This window comes from Tamandua tetradactyla, chromosome 4, assembly GCF_023851605.1.
Source record: "Tamandua tetradactyla isolate mTamTet1 chromosome 4, mTamTet1.pri, whole genome shotgun sequence".
NCBI lineage: Eukaryota > Metazoa > Chordata > Mammalia > Pilosa > Myrmecophagidae > Tamandua > Tamandua tetradactyla.
Genome location: NC_135330.1, coordinates 166118978 through 166134992, shown reverse-complemented (window position 1 = coordinate 166134992; position 16015 = coordinate 166118978). Strand labels below are relative to the sequence as shown.

Below are 16015 nucleotides of genomic sequence, written 5' to 3'. Positions count from 1 at the left end.
TTGTTGCCAGCATAAACTGTCCCAAACAGAGGTCTGGTCACTTCTCTACTGAAAATGATTTAGTGGTTTCTCATTGCATTTAGGAGAAAGGACCTTTACAATCCAGCCCCTCTAGCTCATTCTTTCCCCCTGGTAGCTTGATCAGACAAATTAGCCTTTCAGGGCTTTGAAGTGAACGCATTACACTTTTGCTCTACTTTTGGGCTCTGTGCATGCTGTCTCCTCTGCCTAGAACATGGGCTCTTTGCTCAACTCTTTTCATCTTCCAGCGCTCATGGTTTGTGCTACTTCCATAGAAAATTGTTCAATTGCTCTTTTTCATATCTCCCATGACATCTAAATCACTTTTCTATTTTAAATCTCTTACTGAACACTTATGGGTATTTATGGATGTTTTACTTAACATCTACCTTTCCTCTTCAACTGTAAAGTCTATGAGGGAAGAAATCATATCTGTCTTGGCTATGGGGTATATGATAAGTGGTCAAGATGCTGCATGAATGTTCTCAGTCTTTGAGAGGTGTGTTGGGAGAAATTTGATTTGTACAAATGACTGAAATATACAGTTAATGAATAATATAATTTTAAAATCAACCATGGTGGAACCAAAGTTGTCCCTATAAAAATCCTCTCATTCCCTTACACTTCAAGGAAATCTTGGAGCGGTTTCCTGTGTCATGCATGTGAATGTCATTGGTATTACAAAGAAACAACAGCAGCTCCTGCAGCCACAATGGGCTAGTACTGGCTATTTCATTTTGGCTTCAGTCCAGGATGGGGGTTTATGCTAGACCAAATTAATCTGATGAGGCTTCCTCTCTTACTATATGGCCTAAAAGTGACGTGTGTTTTAGAAACACACAGCTTTTGCCATGTGTGTGCTTGTCTTATTCAATTTCTGCCTTATTCTGATTCAGATCTTCCTTCCAGGTTTCATTTCTGCCTTTTCACTTCACTCTTATTTCCCACGGTCCCCACAGACCTCTTAAGGACTCCACACTGTTGCTATACGGAACAACTTTCTATTTTTCAAAAACTGTCTTCCCATCCCATCCCGTGTTGCTTCCCCTGTTTGGAATGCTCTTCCCCAAATGGCAGAAATCTTACTTATCTTTCAAAGTCTTTGGCAAATTTCTCCTCCCTTGTAAAGTCTTCTTTCTCCATATCATTCATCACCATTACCTCCTACAAATGCTGAAGGCAGATTACCTTGCCCCTCTCCTTCACTGTCATGAAACTCTGTGCAGACCCTTAAGGGAGCCCTAATGCCTTGAAGTGTGTTTGTTTTCTGCCTAGTTCTGAACATTTTATATTACTAACTCTGGAACCCAGCACATAGATGTATTCAAGAAATTTTGCTAAATTGAACCTAATAAACATTTTTAATGCTCCTTTTGCTGTGGTTATACAAATGCTGTTTCCACTACACACTGATAAATCTTTCACCAAATTGTGTGATAGCCTGATAAAGCATTTACTGTTTCTCATCATGAGCAACATTTGGGCTAGCCTTTTTCTCTTGTTCTATTTGTTATGTATTTCTAATATAATGAAAAAAATCAGGAGGGAGTCTGTGGGATCACCTTTGGTGTGACTGGCTGAAACATTTAACTAAGGCATTGATTTTATTACCACTAAAGCCTTCCCAAATATTTCCTGCCTTAGCTGTAGAAATATTTCAGCTCTAGCATCTATGAGTCAAAATTATCTAGATAATTCAATTAAATATGTAATCCATGTTGTCAGTATAGACACAGCCTCAGTTTTCCCATCTGCAAAATGTGAATAATTATGCCTGTCACTGACAGAATTGCAATATCACAAAGAACAATGTTTATAAGAACACATTCAGTAACTCACAATAAACCTGTCAGAAAAATGCCAAGAATTATTATGCTGCTATTTTTGTGTGTATGTTTTTTACCACTTTCTGAGCATAGCCAAGAAGAATTCTAACTACCAGGTTAAAGTAATCCCTATCAAAGAAGAAAAAAAAAGAAAACTCCCACCCACTACAAATATAATATATCACCAAATAGGGTGATAATTCTACTAGAATGATTTTGGGGAAAAAAAATCTTAGATTTTGCCTAATATTTCATTGTAATATCCTTACAGCTTGAGGGCAGAATTCCTAAATCTTACTCCAAACGCACAATTTGTACACGGAGAAGTTTAATCGCATATCAAAAATTTCACTATAAATGACCTTACAATATAGAGTAACCTCCAGGAAAACATATGCTTTTGTTTCATATTTTTGATAATTGTTAAGGAAAGCATTCATAGAAAGATCTTTCAGTTTAAAAATAATGGGCCCAAATCTATCAAGATGCAAATATATTTTTTAATATAATTACTTAATTTGCATAGATATAAAACAACTATGATAATAATTAGATGATGATCATCATTGTTTTTAAAATTGGTGTGAAAATGTGGTTTATGAGAAAGAAAATCTGAAATGAAAACTAGAGCTAAAATGAACACTGACATTTCGGTCATGGATTTGAGTAGGGAAAGGATTCTGCTAATTTCCTTTTATAAAAATAGGTCCTATATTGTTTTCTCTTTCATCATATAAGAGAAACGTGAAAATTTCTTAGAATCGAAATACCATTTAGGAACACGAGATTCACATGTTTGTCCGCATTATGGATGGAATAACTTCTCATTCAGAAAAGTAAGTGGGGTAATGAGGGACCCTTCTCATCTCCCAGCGCATACTGAATGCAGTGTTGCCAGACACACTTGAGTGGATCTTAAAGAATCCAGCAGAGGGCAGAAGTACACAACCCCAGCAGCCCGTACAGCACGCCGGTCCTAATATAAATCTTATCAACAAAAATCAGGCCATTACATAAGGGGTGTTATTCACTCCAGCTTTTGAAATTTAAATGGTTTCCAGGTGAAGTATTTTGGAAGGAGGATTTTATCAGTGATTCAACAAATCAGTCGTGACTGAATTGGAGGGTTAAATATGAGTTAGAGTGCTTCTGAGTCCGTAGCACAGACCAGCTCCAGGGTTTCACAAGGTTCCCAGGAGCTGGTAGTGTCATTATTACCCATTCTTCAGAACAGATTTTTTCTTTTGCATTTTCCATCTGCATATTTTTCCCTATTTTTTCCCTCTGAAAATATGTGGTAACCAAAAAGTATAGGAAGAGGCACTTGTAGAAATCACATGGAATGTCAAGGTTAAGTCTACATTACAGTAATTATTTTCCACATATTTCATCTCAAGTGGATTTCAAGTACAAATACCACTGTGCTATAACTACACTGGAATGTCACTAATTGAGATTTTAATGGGGTGAGAGTGAAGTCCCAATAAATACTGAATTAGAGATCTCATTCTATAAGTCTATGGGTTTATTTATTTTAAGGTAGGCACAGAACTAAAATAAGAAAACTAAGCCTAAAAATGGTTTTATTTACATAATTTATATTTTCCTATAATAAATATTGTTGTCAGGTTAATAACTCATTTAAAAGTGTAGGTTTTATACAAAGAGTATCACAGGAATATTCGTTCAACTCCTTCTGATATGTTACAGTTTTTAAGTAAATGGATAACAAGCATGAAAAATCCAACCATATGGTTTAGGACCAATGAGCTATTTTTTAATAACGTTATTATTCCTCTATATTTAACTTCAATTCACTATCATGAGATGAAGAATGTTGATTTACTAACTAAGAGCTCAATGGACAGCTTTCTCACTAGGGACTAAGTTACTCTCCAGTTATAAACACAGCCTAAAAGGTCAAAATCACAGTCCACTCGTAGTGATTCTGTGTGTTTGTGTGTGGTGTATGTGTGTGTGTGTGGTCAGGGCAATGGGTAAATAGGAGGGAGGGCTGGCATGCATTGAACTTCTATTTCTTCACTTTTGTCTGGTCTTTGATGTGGAGCTTTAAGGAGAACTCTATGGGTTCCGCCTGGGGAGGCCTGGTGGTGTGACGCTATGTGAACTGGACTGGTCACAGGGAAACCAGATTCTGGGTCTTCTTATTAGTTGTGCCACCTTGGGAAGTCACTTCATGGTAAGGGGGCCTCAGTTTTCTCATCTGTAAAACAATCAATTGGCTGAGCAGATCACTAAGAACCCTTTAAATTCCAAGATTCTAATAATTAATATAACAGATTTTGGTGGAATGATACAGTTAATGCACCTCAGCACCTAATATTACCAGGCATTGACTTAGACACCAAGGATAAGAGCTTTATTTATTTGTGAACTTGGTGGAAGTGGAGAAGGATGAAGAAAGAGAGAATGAAAATAAAAATATGAGTAGAGGATTACTTTAATTTGAGTAGCCTAACTTTCCTTTCTTTTTTTTTTTTAGTGGTCTGAATAGGAATAGAAAAAGGTTAGTATTTACTTCAACTGCTATTTTTAGGTCATTAAGTGTTAACGGAAAATTTCAACTGTCACACAGAAATGGTCTTACTTACATACGCAATTTTACACGGCTTGTGTAAATACGAGAAACCAACAGCCCTCACTGCTAGTTGTTTCTCCTGGTTTAAATCTGTCACTTAACTCCATAAAATATTTGGCTTTAGAATCCTCACAGCCTTTGGCTATCATTCAAAGCAATGTAAATACATCTAGATAGCTAGGACAATGATGAGTTTCAGGCCGTATTGTACCTTTAAAAGCAAACTAGATGCCACCAAACAGCTTAAAGGAATGAGAAGAAAGCACATGACCGGAAGGGCACATGAACACAGGACTTGACCAGTAGGGCACGTACCTGTTGGGATAAACGCGGTATGTTGCTGCAACTGTGCATTGGTTAGAGCCTGCTGGTAGTGCAAGACGCTGGGGTTAAAGACTGCACTGGCACCGTTGCTTTTTTCAAGTGCTTGTCTCTTTGGTAAAGGATGAAGAGCACCGGGGGGAAAAGCCTACAAATGAAGAATTTGATAAGACATGTATAACTTAAAGTAAACACACCTTCAGTGTCCACAGAGATAAATCAATCGCAACATTCTTTTAAAAAAATGACAGCTAAGAAGATGCCTTTGCCATGCACCTTAATTTAAACAGCAGCAATGTAAAATGAGTGAGAATCTGTTATTGAGAGCGAAAGCATGATTTCTGTAACCCAAATGGTAGCATTTCAACTAAGGAAAAGAAAAACTATCAAGCAACAACAACAACAAAAATGGCTTCAGCTTTTAAAATGAGTTAAACTATCTAAGGGGAAAGAAGCATTTGTGTTATTATTAATACCTACTCTTTTCTTTAACTAAATGGTAATTTGTTGGATTTAAAGGTTAATAAGAATTATAATGAGCATTTTCTGAGTCAAGTGATTTAAGTTTGCTTCACTCTTTTGGAAAAGGTATTAAAATTTGTTAGATCCATTTATTTCACATATTACATATGGAAATGAGATGGCTAAACACCTTATTGACTTTTTTCATAAATTAATAATAATGACTGTTTGCAACCAATATTTTACATGTAATACAAATCTCAGATGGTTCTCTGAAAAGCTACATGCAAAGCGAAAGGTGAAAGGTCAAAGTACCAGGTCTACAGTTGCTTCGAGAGGTCGCTTCATTGCTTTGGCAGTCGACTGAGTCTTTTAATAACAGGCAGCGAGCACATGATGGCAGTGGGCCAATGGGATTCAAGCGAATTAACATACAGGTAAACAGCAAGCAGAGGTGCATCATGGGAACGGCATTGCATTGTGGATAGGTGAGAAGGAAAAAAATATTCTGAATGCAATATACAACGTACAAAACACTAGGCATGCACAACAACAAAAATGTTCTCTAAAGAAATGAATATTACACCTTAAATTAGTATTGAAGCAAAAAAATGCATCTACTATACCTTAGTTAAAAGCATATAAGAGAGTAAAATATAGATGTTTGAAATTCAGGAAAGTTAATTAAAACAGCAGCTTGCATACAAACCATAAGCATTTTTTTATATTGCTTCAGAAAAAAATGCAAAACTTTTCAGGGCCATAGGACTGAAGGACTGAAGAACTTCTGATAAGTTAGTTTTCAAATATAAAAAAAAGTAATGAATGCATTAAATTATAAAATCCAAGTTGAAAAGTTTTATGAAAATAATTGCTTTAGTTCAGATCTAGCCTAACAAAATGAAGTGGCAAACTGAGACAAAAAAATTCAGGCAAAAAAATATTCAAACACAAGATTACTTAAGCAAAATTGTTTGGGTTTGGATCTTTATTTTTTGTCTGAATCATGTGCATAGTTGTCTCAATTCTTCTCTTCACTCTGCTAGTGTGGATTTTGCAATGTGGAATAAGTTTCTAAGGTTTAAAAGTTTTGAATTTGAATATAAAATTTATAAAATTTCCCATTTTTATTCCATTATACTGCCTCTGATGACTAACTTATCATCCATTCTATGTTTTCTATCACTTTTGAAATTGTAATTTAATGTATCTCCAACAACTTACCTGATTACACTAAGGAAATACCCTTTAAAAAGGTATTCATTGTCTTCGGGTACCAAGATAATTTATATTTAGTAATTCTATTTGTATTTTTATATATGTTTAGTGACCAACCCACTTAATGAGAATGAGGATCTCTTGGCTAGAATAAGTACAATGGCTGAAAATAGTAAGCAGCTAAAGATAGCAAAGAATTTCTTGAAAGATTAGAAGTAAAATATCTTTAACTTATACTTTGGGGTAGGTAGTTGCCTTTAAACAGCTGATATAATAACAAATACTGATTGCTTTAGACCACAAGGAAAAATGTTTCCTTCCTTGATAATTTTTGTAAAAACCTAAAAATTGTGTGATGGAATTCTGTGAAAATAAACAAATTCAAATGAATGGCTCCAGTGCACATAAAAATGAAATACCCCTTTTCTATGTTTAGCACAATAGATAAATCCCTAAGGTAGAGAAGAAATTTAGTATGATCAATGGAAAAGAACATGTTATAGAAGGCAATTAATACAGATGCCAACAAATATGAAGTTCATGCTCTGAAAGTAGAACTGTGAACATTTGTATAAACCAAGCAGCCCCAAATAAGAAAGCTTATGTGTACTAGATAGTCTCTCCTTAGGTGTTAAGTGCACCATCATGTAACTTCCATGGAAGCATTTAAAAAAATATGTCTCTACAGAAGTTTACATTGCTAAATCATGCAGGTTATTCTCTCTGTCTATCTATCCATCCATCCATCATCTATCTTTAAGAAGTCTTTATTAACTAAATAAGACTACATTAGCCTGTTTTTATGGAGTGTACTAAGAACATTAACTGGATGAGTAAGCTCAAAATCATTTTGACCTCAATTTTCTGGACTCACTTTTTTTTTCCCTTCATCTTTTTTTCAGTGCATAGTGAGTTACAGAATGAATCTATTTCTTCCTTGGGTTGATCTTTTCTAACATGCTGGCTGGAAGAATGATGGCTTATGTCTGTATTTGTGAAAAAACTATGATTAACAAAGCTTTATTTAGTGAAATCTCTGAGTAGAATAAGAAATATTAAATACATCTCCTTAGGATAATCACCTGAAAGGGCAATGTTCCCTTTTTCCTCTCTTAGTTTGATGAAACTAAATATCTACAGAAATTAGAATAATTTAGGAATGGAAAGAAACCAAGAACTCTAAAATAAGCCGGACGGTGACAGCATATCCCTTTCTACTACTCTGTACGTGAGGTCTATTTATTAAATGTCTGTCATCTTTTCTTGGCTCTTCAAGTACAGACTAGGCTCTTGGAGGCAGGGTGTGCATATAAACCGTGAAGCAAACACATGGGATGTATGTAAACATCTTGTGTTTGAATAATCATGTTATAATATGGCTTTTTAGTACCCAGATTTTCAATTTGGCTATCACCATGTATTTCTATTGAAAGATCTTCCAGCTTGAAATGGACTTTAGAGATCACCAAGCCCAGTGGCTCTTGGGATCTCTCTCAAGCGCCAATGCAGAGAAACAGGTTCCCATTAATTGAGCCTGACTATGTCTCTGCGAGGCACTTGGCATACATTCTTGTTGGTCTTATCAATATTTCTGATTCTATATCCCCTTCTAGAGCCACTACAGGTCTGTGCAAATGGGTTATACGCTGCCAGGTTATTCTCCTGGTGGAGGGAACAATGTGACTGTGGGTCAAGGCAGGCAAACCAAGCCCACACAAAGCATTCACAGGCAAAGATGGAATCTGAAAGGTCAAGAAACTCTGACAATAACAATCAGAGCTGTCACTTTAACGTGGAATAAAAGGATATGGAAAGGAAGGACAGAATTTCAAGTCCTGCATGTTTTCTTGAACAACTGAAAGCTATCCAGCAGATGGCAGCTTGTCTTGTTTCCTTTTATAAAATAGTTCTTTTCTTGTGTCACCCCATTTTGGTGTGTGTGAAGAAAGACTGCTTGCTTTAAGATCACATGCCTTTTGTGTTAAAACTACCAAAGAGAAGCTCTGTCTGGCTTGTTTTCACATTTTAATAATTTCTGGCAAGGATGATGCTCAGATTTTAAGAGGTATTGTAGAGAAAAAAGGCTCTACAGGAACTAAATGTCTCTTTTTCTGGAATCAAAGCTCTAAATTCCTTCTTAGGGTCTAATTGATCAAAAAGGAAGGGGAATACCCCTGGAAGATAATAAAAAGTGTGTTACAGAAATTATTTGGGTTTAGTTATATAATTCCAGCTGTTATAATATTCCAGCTGAATGGAATATTAATATCTTCTGCTTGCATTCGTTACTTCTGCTTGTTCTTATAAATAAAAACATAAAATAATCTTTCATCAGTGTACTGAATAATCTTACTACTACAGTTATAGTACCTTGACTTTATCCAACTGTGTCTAGACTAGTTTCAAATGAGCCTCTCACTTTAACTAAAAATCCATGACAAATTTGGTAATTTTCACGTCATTGTTAGAAAAAGCTGGTTTTTATTCAGAAACTACATTTATTTGAGTTCTCTGTGAAGATACTGCAAGATCCCCTGACATATGAGAACCCCAAATGTGGGCATGATACAATAATCCACGAAACTCTAGTCACTAACTATACTGACACGCATTTCAATAACCTTTATGCATCTTAATGAATGTAATGTGAAATGTTTAGAAGGGCACATAGGAAAGTACAGTCTTTTTAAAGATTTGAGACTGAAAAATGACCTTTATGTGTAAACGGACATTTCTTCTTTTATCCCTTCAACTCAGATCACCTACCAGTGACATATACTAGATGCATTGTTCCTTAAATGTTTGAAGTTTATATTGATTGCAGCTGTTAGAATTTTACTTCTAGGGTACAAGCAGTTAAAATTAGGGCTCAGATAAAATCAGTGAGCCCTGTGGTCACTTTAAGTATTAGGCTATGTTGTTTTAACAGGTTCTTGAGGTGTAGGAACTAATTTTTTCATATGCCCAGAATCTTGTTTCATAACTTTTCACCTACAGAAATGGCCATTTTGACCCAGCTTGAGCCAATCATAGTATCCTATTACCCTAACCAAAGGGACTGGCCCCCAACTGACCCTTAACTGTGCCCCCAGTTGGAGCTGTTAGAGAAAATAACATTTCCAGCTATAAGAACGTATTTTTATAGATATCTGTGGTAGGTCTAATTATTATTATGTACCCCAGGGAAAAAAATAAAAATCAGAAAACAAAAAAATATTGTTAATCCCATTCCCATGGGCATGAACCCATTGGAAATAGTCTTTGAACATTTTGAAGATGTTTGTTTTAGTTCAACTGTGACCAACTGAATCAGGTTGGGTCTTAATCCTATTACTGGTCTTATGAAGAGAAAGCCAGAGGGAGAATCCAGAAACTGGAAGTCAACAGAACAAGGAACAGAAAGGAGAGGACACTGCCATGTGACAGGAAAGTCAAGGAACACAAGGATGGCTGACAAGCCAGAACACTACTACCCCTGGGGGGAAGCAAGTCTCTGAAACTGTGAGCCAATGAACTCCTGTTTTTAAGCCAACCCATTGTGTAGTATTTGTCATGGCAGCCTGGAAAGTAAGACAATGTCTAGAGCCATGGTCTAGTGTCATGTGCAGAAGCTGGTCTTACTGAACAGAGCTGACATATCAAGAGAAACAGAGAGGAAGAAGATAGAAGAAGAGCTGCTGGTTTTGAAGTTCTTGGATCCAGATATTCCTGAGTCTAGTTTTTTCTCTACCCTCTCTATGGACTGGTTGTATGTTATAATAAAATCTTATTCTTTCATTTCAGCTAATTCAGTTGGGTTTTTGTCTCTTGCAACCAGAGCTCTGAGTAGTCTTTGGAACAGATACCTAGTTATCATTTACAATATTAATATTATAGAAAAACATGTTTTAGTGCCTCACAATCAAATATCAATTGGGATAAGTCGGAGTTGGTCTAAAAGAATGATTGTAATGGAAAAAATTCTCATAGCATGAGATTATCAGTATATGGATGGTAAAATGGATTCCACCCTGGAGAAATATATAAAAGGCCTAATTTGCTCTCTAAAGAATTCCTTTTTCATCATCATTAAGTTGTCAATTTACTTCCATGCTCACCCCCTTCCCCAATTAAAATCAGTTTTGGAAACCACTTTTTTTACTACAGCCAAAAAACAAAAAAGGAGAATTTCTTTATTTTGTGCTGGCTCTTTTGTGTCAATGCACACATTCCCACATGTATAGACCTTTACACTTTCAGAAAAATCAGGTCCAACAACAGAAGAATGAGAAGGACACGAGGAAATGGTACTACAGGGACAGGAACTGTGGGAAAAGACAAGTAGGTGAGGCAGATGGAAAACCCAAAGATTATGCTTGGACATATAAGCTCAGGTGGGAAAAGTCTGTGTAATTCTTTGTACTCACAAACTCCACCCAAGGGTGATCATAGAAGGGCAGACTCGTATGTCGTTCCCTCCGTATCCCTAGTGCTTACTATTGTGCCAGACCCTTATAAATATTTGTGGAAAGAATGGTGAGTAATGATGAACTTGTTTGTATGATAGCTACCTTTCCATTTTGATCAGTTATCAATGTATGAGGTAATGAATGATCACTAATTAGAACAACTTTCCTCTCTGAAGCCATATCTGTCCTAAATCCTTCCTGCCCCAAGAGTCCCCACTATGCATTTCCATGATGTCATGGAGGAACATTATTGCTGTTACTCATTTAGATGACCTTTGCCTCTTACAGAATTCCAGGCTTCTTGAGGGCAAAGGAAACCAGTCTGATTTATTTTTTCTAACCAGCAAGTACCTGACTCAAGGTAGGTCTCAAAAAAGACTTTGAATGCATGAATGAATGCACAGTGCCTAGGAAGTATTAAAATAGGCTTCTAATAAGCCAGTGATCTCACATTAAAACAAGTTAATTAGAAAATTCCACACCCTAATGCTCTGGTTTTTAGATGTTGCTGCACATTAGAATTATCCGGGAACTTTAAAAATTCCCAATGTCCAGAACACACCTTAGAATAATTAAATAGAAAACTTGGAGGAAGGGACCTTAGGTAATTCCAGTATGTATAGCCAAGTTTGAAGACCTATGTTCTCGGCCAGGGCTTCTCAGAAGTTAAGGTATGTATATGAAGCAAATAGGAATATTTTCATATTCCAATTCTCTAAGGTGGGGCCCAAGATTCTGGAGCTTTAACAGGCTCCCAGGTGATGATAATGTTGATGGTACAGGTCTCAAAAGTACAGAAAGGTTCTACGGTCGTGACTCAAGAAATCACGTCCTGGGTTATAGACCTTTGTTTGAGTACCACTTATTTCAGCTCCATTTCCACCTGCTTTGTGAATTGATATTTTGTATAACATTTCATTCAGGAGGGAAAAATTAGCAAACATTGTCCTTGCAATAAATAAAAGAGGGGAAAAAACGGGAATAAGGTAACCCAGCCACTGACTGTGTCAACTATTGGCTAGGCTTCTCTAGAACCCATCACTCCTCCAGAGCCTGCTCTCAGAGGCGTGCAGCTTCTCTTGCACAGCTGCAGGGGTCCAGATTTAGTTCCTTCTATCTTATAAGATCTGGTACCCGTATTCTCGTTCATTTCAAGACCCCTGATCTCCTCTCCTAAGAAGAAACCAAATAAATACATTTAAATCTAAAAGAACTGGAAGGAATTAAAAATGAACAAAGCTCATAACCAAACTGAACACGTTTGGTTACCCAAACCTGAGGGATTTATGTATTGTGCTGAAGGAGTGAAGAAGGAGAAAAAAACAAAACCAAATCAAAAAGGGAAAGAGAACAGAAAAACTTAGGCAGCAGAGCGGCAGGGACAGCAGCCTTCCTCATTTCCCCACTGTTTTGAAAAGCACGCTAAGTCCTAGCAGCTCTGACCAGCCGCTTCCGGGCAGAGGCGGGGAGGCTGGGAGGCGCGCGGAAAGGGGCGCGGCCGGCGAGCCCGCACTTACCATGACTGTGGCCGCAGCGGCAGCTGCCTGGGCGGCCACTGCAGCTTGGTTGGCTTGGTGCTGCGCAGCTTTGATTTTGGCCTGCAAGTGTGCAGGAGGGTGAAAATATTTGCATTTCTCCCTCATGCAACGCCCCTTTATGTAATCCATACAAACGGTTACGGTGTTGTCATTTGTGTCGATCATGGTGCTGTCGGCAGGGTGTGCGAAGCGGCAGTCGGTCTCTCCCCGGGCACAGTTTCCTCGCTGGAACTCCCTGCAAACCTGAAAACACAGCGGGAAAGCAGACGCTGCAGAAGAGAGCCTGGCAGGCCGGCAAACCTACCCCTGCGACCGTAGCCATTTATGTAAAAAATGAATAATTTTGTTTTTTTAATGCTGGCTTTTACAGCATTTACAATGAAATTTTGATTATCCAGAATCCAGGTTACCAGAATTTCACAGGAACTGATTTGTTTTGCTTTGTTCTTTTTTCTAGGGTGAAAATCTTTGTTTAAAAAATAAACTGAAATCTGCAGTTTAGCTAAAATAAAGGAAACAACAATAAAGCTTCCATCATCTCTAGGTTGTGTGTGAATGTGCGTGTGTGTGTAACCGTATCTCTTACCTGGACAACTCTTATAATACTAATGATGCTATAAGACGAATCATTTCGTCAGAATATCAAGTCACCAGGTCATAGCTGTACAACCCCAAAGAAAACAAGGGAAAATGATAAACTTGTTCCTCCTTTGTCAGATTGGAAAATGGGGTGGGATGCATCTGAATACTTTGGTTGTCCAAGGTTTACCCTACTCTACCAAGTTAGCTTATGATTATAATCATAAATAAGAAAAACTACAATATCTACACTACCAAAAGCTTTCATTTAATATAATTTTTGACAGCACAAAGAGATTAAAAGAAGAAAGATTAAAAAAGATAAATGTAGGGAGAGATAAAGGGAAAGAAATAAATGGAGCAAAGTAAAATAGGACTGGAAGTGTAGATGTACTTTTTCCCCCCATAATCTCAAATTATCCTGAAATCTCGAGTAACTAAAATTTTATATCCTCTGAGAATTCTAGTGGATCAAGATTTTTACTGTGTAAAGAAAGCTTTCTTTACACTTTGATGAGTATTCTTAGCCCTGTCTTGTATATAAATAGCATGAGATAACAATAACATCTGTATAGTAATTATATTTAGAAATATTATTAGTGGAGGAGAAGTATTTGTAAGTTACGTAATTTTTTTTTTAGGCTCCAATTCCAAGTCAATATATTTAAGAAGTGGGTCTTATCTTCATCATCAGTGACTTTATATGAAGGGTCACTGACATGAAACTCAAGCCTGGTGAAAGTCAAACATACTTGTGAAATATAATTTCACTGATGAATGGCCTAGTAGGATGGCAAACAGGATAAATCACAAAACTGTTCATTGTTTCCTCCTGCTTTGAGATCAGCCAACATCCTATCTTTAGTTCATACAACATATAAAATAAAAATTACTAAGCTATTCCCATAGATTCTGAGTCAGGCTTTCTCTATTAAGGGAATGACTTCAGTCAGTGACTGCATCATGTGGCATCTGAGCCATCAAGCTTTTACCAAGTGTCTCTGTGTGTAGTGCAGTTTACCAGACTTTATTCCTGGTTTGAAATCAATCGAAAGCTGCTCTGTTAAAGTCATTGTTAATCATTTTCACATGTGTCTTTGTCTACCGGCCCTGTTTGGAAGGACTATTTGTTCCCAACTCCACTGATAAATTTATTCTCTAACCCACAGTCACATACTGAACGCTGAAGCTCAGTAGGTCCAGCAGGTGGCGCCCCAAACGCTTTACCCGTTTTGGGAAAAGTCTATTCAATTTTCACAGGTACAGGCTAGATCTTTTCAAAACAATAAGAGTTTACCGTTCACATTCTTTTCATTTTTGGAATCAACATACTCTAGATTGAAGATGAATAAAAAATATGTGTTTTTCAAAATATTTGCAGTTTGAAATTCTGAAGCCTTTATAGGACAAGAGAGAGCAACATTTTATTGCCTTCAACTTTTTAAAGTAAATATTTAAACAAACGCTTATTGAAAGAACATTCTCAAACGATCCAACATAAAGCTCAGTAGATGCCTTAACCTAACATATATCAGAGAATCACCTAACAACTTTAAACAGTAGTGGAATTAAATGAGCTATTTGGAAAAAATCTATCAGAATCTTTACAGACCCTTATAAAATGCTCTATTAAATATCATAATGAGGTAGAAGAAAAGATAAATGGATGGATTCTCTAGCTCTGATTAAAGAAACCTTCCTCCATAAAATACAGGAGGGCTGGCATGTCTCACAACTTAATAGTTATGTTTTATAAATACATAAACTTGTTTTCTTGAATTTTTTGGAACTTTGCCGATAAGTTAAATAAAATATCTCAATCAATAAGTGAAGCTGTCCAAGCTCTAATAAGCACTCCCTGCTTGCTTAACAACATAACCAGGGCTAATATTCTGGAACTTACTAGAGTGGCTATACTAGTTCTTAGAATATTGAAATATGGTCATGCCAACTGATAAATAATCAAAGCTCCACCCTCCCTACTCCTACCTCTGTATGTTCCCTGTTGCCCTGGTTGCTGGGCATCTGCCTGGCCCGTCCCCAGACTTCTGCAGGATCTAACAAGTGTCAATTCTTGGCACAGCAGGAGGTCCCCAGGGCCTGTACAGTGATTGATTCAGTGTTCTATTTACTGGTTGTTAAATGTTTTGACCCTAAACACAGTTTCTACACATGTGATTTTCATTTGTATTAAAGTTCTTCTTTTCCCACAGACTAATTTCCTTTATATTTGGCCTTAATTTCAAACCCCGAGAATTATGAATACTTGTGTTTTAAATGCGTGTGTGTGTGTGGGGGGGGCTGCGTGGGGGTGTGTACACACAACATGGCTGTCTGCTGTACTGAATTAATATCTCACAAGCATTCACTTACAAAGAAGTACACTGCTACCACAAATGCATTCCAAACCACAAATATAATTGAAGTACCTCCAGTTTGTCAGTCCTGAGAAGTTTCTGAGTCGTAGTTGAGCCCGGGACAGTGACAGGTGGACTTCCAGGAACAATAACAGGTGTGGTAGGTAGAATTTCTGTTGGGACTAACCCAACTCCAGGGGTTACAGGTGCTAGGTAAGGAGCAAAGCTAATAGCTGTGTTTGTCCCTATTGTGGGACCTACAGGAAAGGTGGGCTGTTAAAGGAAGACAACATAGGAAAACATTTCTTTAGAATAAAACTTTAAGAAATCAGCAGCAAGTGTATTTTACTCATTGTAGATAAGACTTTGTGTTGGTTACATAAATCAGTGAGCTGTAAAACTTCATTAGACTTTTCTTTTTCATTTTGCTTAATAAAATGAAATAGGTAAATAAAATATATTGTTAAAAAAAATGAGATCAGTAGAGATTCCTGCCTTCCCACAATCATACAAAAATATGGGAGAACATCATAGAAAGTTAATTACAGGGAACAGATTAAGATGGTATTCCTATGGAAGCATTCTCAAGAGAAGAAAATAATACTTTTCACTCTAATTACGCATCACCCCAAACTATTGAATTCTA

At 36.9% G+C, this 16015-nt stretch overlaps 1 protein-coding gene across 7 annotated transcripts in view; it reads right to left on the bottom strand.

The window, feature by feature from the left end:
* MBNL2 (muscleblind like splicing regulator 2) overlaps positions 1–16015 on the bottom strand; it is a 158001-nt gene that overhangs the window by 29268 nt on the left and 112718 nt on the right. For 4 of the 7 annotated variants that reach the window (XM_077158545.1, XM_077158544.1, XM_077158548.1 and 1 more), the window contains 4 exons: positions 15442–15642; positions 12413–12676; positions 5545–5598; positions 4762–4915 (listed from right to left, as the gene is read on the bottom strand). In XM_077158545.1, coding sequence (XP_077014660.1) covers positions 4762–4915; positions 5545–5598; positions 12413–12676; positions 15442–15642 — 673 coding nt within the window. The remainder of the gene's footprint in view (positions 1–4761; positions 4916–5544; positions 5599–12412; positions 12677–15441; positions 15643–16015) is intronic. The other 3 variants (XM_077158549.1, XM_077158551.1, XM_077158550.1) reach the window with 1 other exon arrangement.